This window comes from Macrobrachium rosenbergii, chromosome 51, assembly GCF_040412425.1.
Source record: "Macrobrachium rosenbergii isolate ZJJX-2024 chromosome 51, ASM4041242v1, whole genome shotgun sequence".
NCBI lineage: Eukaryota > Metazoa > Arthropoda > Malacostraca > Decapoda > Palaemonidae > Macrobrachium > Macrobrachium rosenbergii.
In genome coordinates this window covers 30,833,815-30,840,887 of record NC_089791.1, presented here as the reverse complement: position 1 = coordinate 30,840,887, position 7,073 = coordinate 30,833,815, and the positions used below count along the sequence as shown (strand labels likewise).

General features: G+C 40.6%; 1 protein-coding gene across 1 annotated transcript in view; it reads left to right on the top strand.

Annotated features, from left to right (window-relative positions):
- Positions 1-6,162, top strand: part of LOC136833266 (uncharacterized peptidase C1-like protein F26E4.3) — a 94,550-nt gene extending 88,388 nt beyond the window's left edge. The window contains exons 8-12 of the mRNA XM_067095182.1: positions 69-203; positions 1,711-1,822; positions 2,687-2,792; positions 3,594-3,742; positions 4,111-6,162. Coding sequence (XP_066951283.1) covers positions 69-203; positions 1,711-1,822; positions 2,687-2,792; positions 3,594-3,742; positions 4,111-4,377 — 769 coding nt within the window. The 3' untranslated portion in view covers positions 4,378-6,162. The remainder of the gene's footprint in view (positions 1-68; positions 204-1,710; positions 1,823-2,686; positions 2,793-3,593; positions 3,743-4,110) is intronic.
- The last annotated feature ends 911 nt before the right edge of the window (positions 6,163-7,073 follow it).

Here is a 7,073-nt window from a genome sequence, read left to right as displayed (position 1 = left end):
CCCAAAATAAATTAACTATTTTCCCATAATAGAAAAAAAAACTAATGCACCGGTTGTCTCCAAAACAGGCTGTCGATCGAATCCTACGGCAACGAGACAGTGCGACTGTCGCCCCAACACCTGCTGAGCTGCGACAGGCGAGGTCAGAAGGGCTGCGAGGGAGGCCACGTCGACAGAGCTTGGCAGTACCTCAGGAAGATTGGGTGAGTGTGTCTTTCAAGTGCTTGACCAGACACCCTGTAGGAGGGTAGTGCCATCAGTGCAACTCATGCGGTGCACTGTAGGCATTACTAAAGACTCTTTGCAGCGTCCCTTCCATGGCCCCTAGCTCCAACCCCTTTCATTCCTTTTACTGTACCCACGTTCATATTCTCTTTCTTATATCTTTCTTTCCGCCCTCTCCTATGAATTGTTTCATGCGAGGTTTTCCTCCTGTTACGCCTTTCGAACTTTTCTACCCTCAGTTCTCCCTTTCAGCACTGAATGACCTTATAGGTCCCAGCGCTTGGCCTTTGATCTAAATCCTATATACTCTATTCTATTCTTGACCAGACCCAAAGGTGCTCTGGGTCTACCAGAGGGAAATTGTTATAAAGCTGGTACACACACACATACACATATATACATACACACACATATACATACATACACATACACACACACACACACACACAAACGCGCGCGCTCAGTGTGTTGATGACGAGAGCTACTTTCATTTGGCATAAATCACAGACGGTGCATCTCGATTTAGACATCACCCTGAGTTGTTTTTTGACACCTGCGAAAACTGACGAGATCCATATGTCATGGCCTCTTAGTTAATTGGCGTGTAGCACCTTCGTTCGCGGTGATGGACGAGAAAAGATCTTAGACGGATTTAGTATGGATTTTGCATAATCAGAATAAAAGTCCTCTGATTTATATCCTCTGGGAACTCATAAATATAAGTACATTGGTTTCTTATGTATATGGTCTCATAGGTCCCTCTGGACTCAATTCTGTATTCAGTTCAATTCAATATAACCGAAAGTCAAAATTTTGATCCTGCCTTGTGCTCACGAGGAATAAACACGTGCAGGATACGTATGTGTGTGTGTATGTGGGTTTGTTTATAAACAAGTCGCCAGTGTTTGGCTGTGTAAGGCCCCTGATAATCTGATATTGACTCTAGAGGTTTTGTTTTGTGTGTTGCCCAAGAAGGTGACAACAGCCCTGGCCCTAATAATTCAGGATCCTCCTTGGCTTTCGTTTCAAGTACTCAAGGTGGTGGAGGATGGTATGCAAAGTTCCTTGGACGACTTGATCTCTCTCTCTCTCTCTCTCTCTCTCTCTCTCTCTCCCCTGAATTTCGTATTTGATAAATCTCGCTCTCTCTCTCTTTCTCTATCTCTCACGATCTCTTTGTCAAGTTTTAAACTGCATTCACGTATCTATCTTTCGAATTGGTTCTCTCTCTCTCTCTCTCTCTCTCTCTCTCTCTCTCTCTCTCTCTCTCTCTCAAGTTTTAACATTTCACAGTCTCTCTCTCCCTCTCTCACTAACAATTTTCGAACGTTTACAATCTTCTTCTCTCTCTCTCTTCTCTCTCTCTCTTCTTCTCTCTCTCTCTCTCTCTCTCTCAATTTTCGAACGTTTACAATCTCTCTCTCTCTCTCTGAAATCTGAAATGACCGACCAACACCCACTTCACAAGGGCGTCTCTCCCTACAGGGTCGTCAACGAAGAATGCTACACCTACGAGAGCGGGTCCACGGGCAAGGTCGCCGCGTGTCGCATTCCCAGAAGAGCAAATCTCTTCAGTCTTCGCTGCGCCGCTAAACAGGTAAGAGAGAGAAAAAGAGAGAGAGAGAAAGGAGAGAGAGAGAGAGAGATTTTAAAAGGTCGAAGCTTGAGAGAGAGAGAGAGAGAGAGAGAGAGAGAGAGATTTTAAAAGGTCGAAGCTTGAGAGAGAGAGAGATTTTTAAAAGGTCGAAATGAGAGAGAGAGAGAGAGAGAGAGAGAGAGAGAGAGAGAGAGAGAGAGAGAGAGAGAGAGAGGAGAGAGAGAGAGAGAAATTTTAAAAGGTCGAAGCTTGGGAGAGAGAGAGAGACAGAAAGATTTTAAAAGGTCGAAGCTTGAGAGCGAAGCTTGAGAGAGAGAGAGAGAGAGAGAGAGAGAGAGAGAGAGAGAGAGAGAGAGAGAGAGAGAGAGAGAGATTTTAAAAGATCAAAGCTTGAGAGAGAGAGAGAGAGAGAGAGAGAGAGAGAAAGAGATTGTGAAAGTTTAAAACTTGAGAAAGAGAGAGAGAGAGAAGGAGAGAGATTTTAAAGGGTCGAAGCTTGAGAGAGAGAGAGAGAGAGAGAGAGAGAGAGAGAGAGAGAGAGAGAGAGGGGAGAAAAGAATCTAGGATAAGAGAGAAGAAAGAAAGTATTCAGGGTCTCTCTAAAGAGAAAGAGTGAAGTGTCGTTTGGAAAGGGCCAGGGAAGGGTATTCAGCAGGATATTATAGCAAAATTGTGACATATTTATGTATCTTGTTATAATCTAAAGTGGAGAAGCATCATGACAGGTGCATATTAGTGTTTTGTATCTAAAGAACACCAGGACTTCATCGTACTTAAGAAGTATGTAACATTTGAGCGATAAATTCAGTTGATAGACACTTTGGCACTGAAGTTCAGCCACCGAGTGACCTCGTCTCCTTCCAGGTCGTTTTCCAGAGGGAGGACCTCTACAAGACGGAGCCAGCCTACCGCATCTCGGGGAAAGAAGAAGATATCCAGTGGGAAATCATGACCAACGGCCCCGTCCAAGGTACGTGAGAAGCTGGGCACTCTCTTCGTCCTCCTCCGAATTCTGTTAAAATCAAGATACTAATCCCCCCGTAGGGGCTTAGCGCAGTCAGTGCACCTCACTTGGTGCACTGTAGGCATTGCTTAAGGTTCTTCGCAGCGTCACTTCCTTAGGCCCCTAGCTGCAGCCCCTTTCATTTCTTTAACTGTGCCTCCGTTCCTATTCTCTGTCTTCCATCTTACTTAACGTCCTCTCTTAGCATTTGTTTCATAGTGCAATTGCGAGGTTTTACTGTAAATTTCCGTTTCAGCACTGAATGACCTCATATGTCCCAGCGCTTGTCCTTTGGCCTAGATTTTATATTTCAGTTTGAAGACATTAATCAGATTTTAATCTGTGAACATCAGACTCCCCAAGTAAAAGTCAAAACAGTGGGTTGGTAAAAAAAAATAACAAATAAGACACTACGCCTTATGAAGACTGGGTACCTCTGTGTAAAAGAAAAAAAGAGCAGTGGAAGTTACCCTCAAATTCATAAAAATCTGTAAAATTCAGAATTGGTTTTTGTAAAAAAAAAAATCAGGCGCTTATTCCGCAAAAAAAAAGAGTGGATTTTCCTCGTCTGTAAACATTCCCTAATTCTGGCTCATATTTCTGTGAAAAAAAATCTTACAGTTCCCTCTGTAAATTATTAACCATATTCCTTATAATCACCAAGATAGTGTGATAAGGCTGTGAAGTCACGCTGAACAGAATCATATACCTACACCTTTCTTAGTCTTTCATTTTTTTTTATAAATTTATTCTTTTATGTTTTTGCAGCAATGGTGAGAATCCATCGCGACTTGTTTATGTATAAGGGCGGAGTTTATGCAAACTCTGGCCTGACCAGCGAGACCGCCTCCCACTCCGTCAGGATAGTCGGCTGGGGAGAGGACAGGACCCTGGGATACAATCCTGTCAAGTACTGGGTAAGTTTAATAAACGAGACACTGTTTTCTGTGTCAAGTTCTTGAGAAAAAGTCAGAGAAAATGTAGCTGCTTTGGAAACACTTTTGAGTAGAGTGATATTGCGAAGTCGTTGCCGGCCTTGGATACTGCTACTGCCGCCCTCAGCAGCAGGAGCTCAATGCAGAAAATGGGATATCTTGGCCATTATTATTTCAGTGATTGAGTCATTTGTTGGCAAACTTCCAGCTTAGTTCACAAAACGGTGTTCCTCCTGTATTGAGCTTCACTTCCCTCAACTGCTGGGCTCTCCTTTATTTCAATGATTGCGTCATTTGTTGACAAACTTCCAAGCAGCGCCTCATTCGTTCTACTTCCCCTCTCGACACAGCTGGTGGCCAACTCGTGGGGCAGGCAGTGGGGCGAGCAAGGGTTCTTCCGAATCAAGAGGGGAACGAACGAATCCGAGATCGAGAACTTCATCATCGCCGTGAGGGCGCGCCTCGGCTCCTACAGCGTGGTCACGGCTCCGAGGCGGACCAGGCCCTTCTCCAGGCGGACGGGAGGTGGCGGTGGCGCCGGCGGGGGCCGGACTAGACACAGCCGCCGGACGTCGGACTACTACAGCCACTACCTCCACGGCTTCAAGAAGGCCTAACGAATTCGTGACACTTAGTGGCTGGGGATAATCGAGCGGACAGATCCCATCTGCTGCAGAATAGCAATCAGAGAAAGGACGCTGGGACAAATTTCACCTATTCCCTAAATATATTTGAAGCACTTTCATGATGTTAGACATTTTAGAGTAAGATCCTGATAGGTTTGGTTTAAAGAACCAATGATCAGTCGTCTGAGAATTTAAACAAACGTTTAAAACTTATATAATATCATAGATTTTGCAGGTAACATCTTATATGTAACTGTGGTACATAGAAGGGTCATTTTTAGGTAAAAATCAGCCTCCACATTCAAGATGCTGTCCTCAACTTTTTTGCTGACCTTTTAAATATTTTAAATGAGTGTGCTTTGAGTTTTTAACATACAAAACGTTACGAACACTGACAAAATCAGTACAGTCAAAAAGGTTCAGGAATATTTAGGCTTGTAAATATTTATACAACCTTGCAGATGTTCAACACATGTCCCGTACATGTATAAAAAGTTACGTCACTTGTACCGACATCCCAAATTCCCCGAGTTTTGACTGTGTCCTGTTTTTGGCCTGCTGCCTTTATGCACAGGAACGAACCTCCATCTCTGCGTATCTTGTCAGAGTACTGTAATTACTACTCTGTAATTTTATATTGAAATTGTCCTTCTGTGAAATAGTTACAGAACTGAACTTAGCTGTTCAGAGTGTTATATTTCTGAATGTCCAGCTCTTTCTCAAAAAAAAAAAACCGTCCCATGTCATGCTATTTTTCGCAGCTCTTGATTTAAATATGATCAGCTCAGAATTAATAACACATTTTTAAAAATGTAATCTCATTTTAATAGAAAAAGTCCCTAAGAGACTTTGGTAATTATTGGTAAAAATGTCCAAATGTTGTAGTCATCGATTTAAAGACCCATTTTATTATTTTTTAAAAGTAATCCATTTTAGTTCCTCTATTCATTTTGCTTGGAATTTTACACTATTGCAGCTAGGCTATCCCTCTACTTGACCAACAGTAGTGTAGCATTTTTCATGTGAAGTCGTCAAGAAATATTGCTTAGTTCTGGACACATGAGAACGATTCACTAGCCTACAAAATGTGTTCAGTCTTGAACCTTTGCATTGAATTTCGAGTCTCAGATCACAAATGGAAAAAGGTAATTGCAGAAGAGTAGGTTTTTACTCCTCCATTTACTGATTGTAGTAGTTGATTCCAGTTGTTCCAGTGATCAGAAAAGGTTCTGCAGAAAGTATTTTTGTGGAAAATAAGTTTAGTCAGATGCTGTGTATCATTCTTCTTTTTCCTGCTTCTGTTAGTAGACTTTGCATCGCTTGATTCTGCAGGCAACATCGGGGGAAGTTTCTCCAGTAACACAACTATGCAAAATCTTTATTGCACACAGCAAAATTCCCTCATTTCTTCATACCTTATTAAGCTGTCGATTACTGATATTTGTTTCTCTCAAGTGCCTTCTTTGCTTATGTTTAGAAATATGTCTACTTTCTGAACAGAATTCTCTTAACTGAAGGCTAGTTATGAATGTCAATATTTTTGGCATCAGGCTATTCATAAAAGAAAAATTATCTGCATATACTGTGTGTATGTATGTTTGTATGTATGTGTATATACATTTATTGGCAATGAGGAATATACTGTACAGTAGGCGCTCTGTATCCGTGGATTCGTTATCAATGAATTTGGTGGTAAGCCATCAAAACTATATGGTCACTTAAACTAAAAATTCCATCTCAGATTGATAAATTTTCTAACGGATAGTGTTAAAAGCATTGTAAAAGCATTAAACCTTCATTTTCAACCATTAGATAATAGCAGATAATCTATTTATGGCACATCAATGTATGTGGTAGGGTATTTTAGTAGAAATGTACTAATTTACACAATCACTAAGTGTCCTTCTTGTATAATTGAAAATATGGAACAACACAGAAAGGCTAATTTAGTCATATATCCTGTTAACACTGAAGAGTGATCTTGGCTTGTGAAAATGTTGAAAGCTACTTGATATTGTGCACAGTTGGCAAAAAATGATTGAGGATTGCACTGAGTCTCTATTTGGCAATAGATGTTGGCCCCTATCATTCACTACAGCTTCACGGATAGGAGGGGGGGGTATGTATATATATATATATATATATATATATATATATATATATATATATATATATATATATATATATATATATATATATAATATATATATATATATAATCATGAAACTACAAATGTCGTTTAATATCCAATTCACGCTACTTCGGGAACATCCCTGATGGGGAATTATCACCGAAGGGGAATTTTTGAATTGATAAATGGATCGGTACCGCCGGGTCTCGATCCTCGACACTGCACCTTCCAACGGCTCCATTCGATGGTCAAACCACTGAGCCACCAAGAGAGCTTCATGACTGTATATAAATCAGGGTGTGATAAAAATTTCATAAATATATATATATATATTATATATATATATATATATATATATATATATATATATATATATATACATATATATGTGTGTGTGTGTGTTTTGTGTAATGCATATATGGGTGAGGATGCTCTCTCTGACAAGAGAAGTAGTAAGCATCACAGAGCACTGCCAGTTTCTAAGCTTTAAGTTGCATTCGCTGATTTATTTTTGTTTTTATCATAGATATCAGGTGTTGTTGATTCGCTTATAACT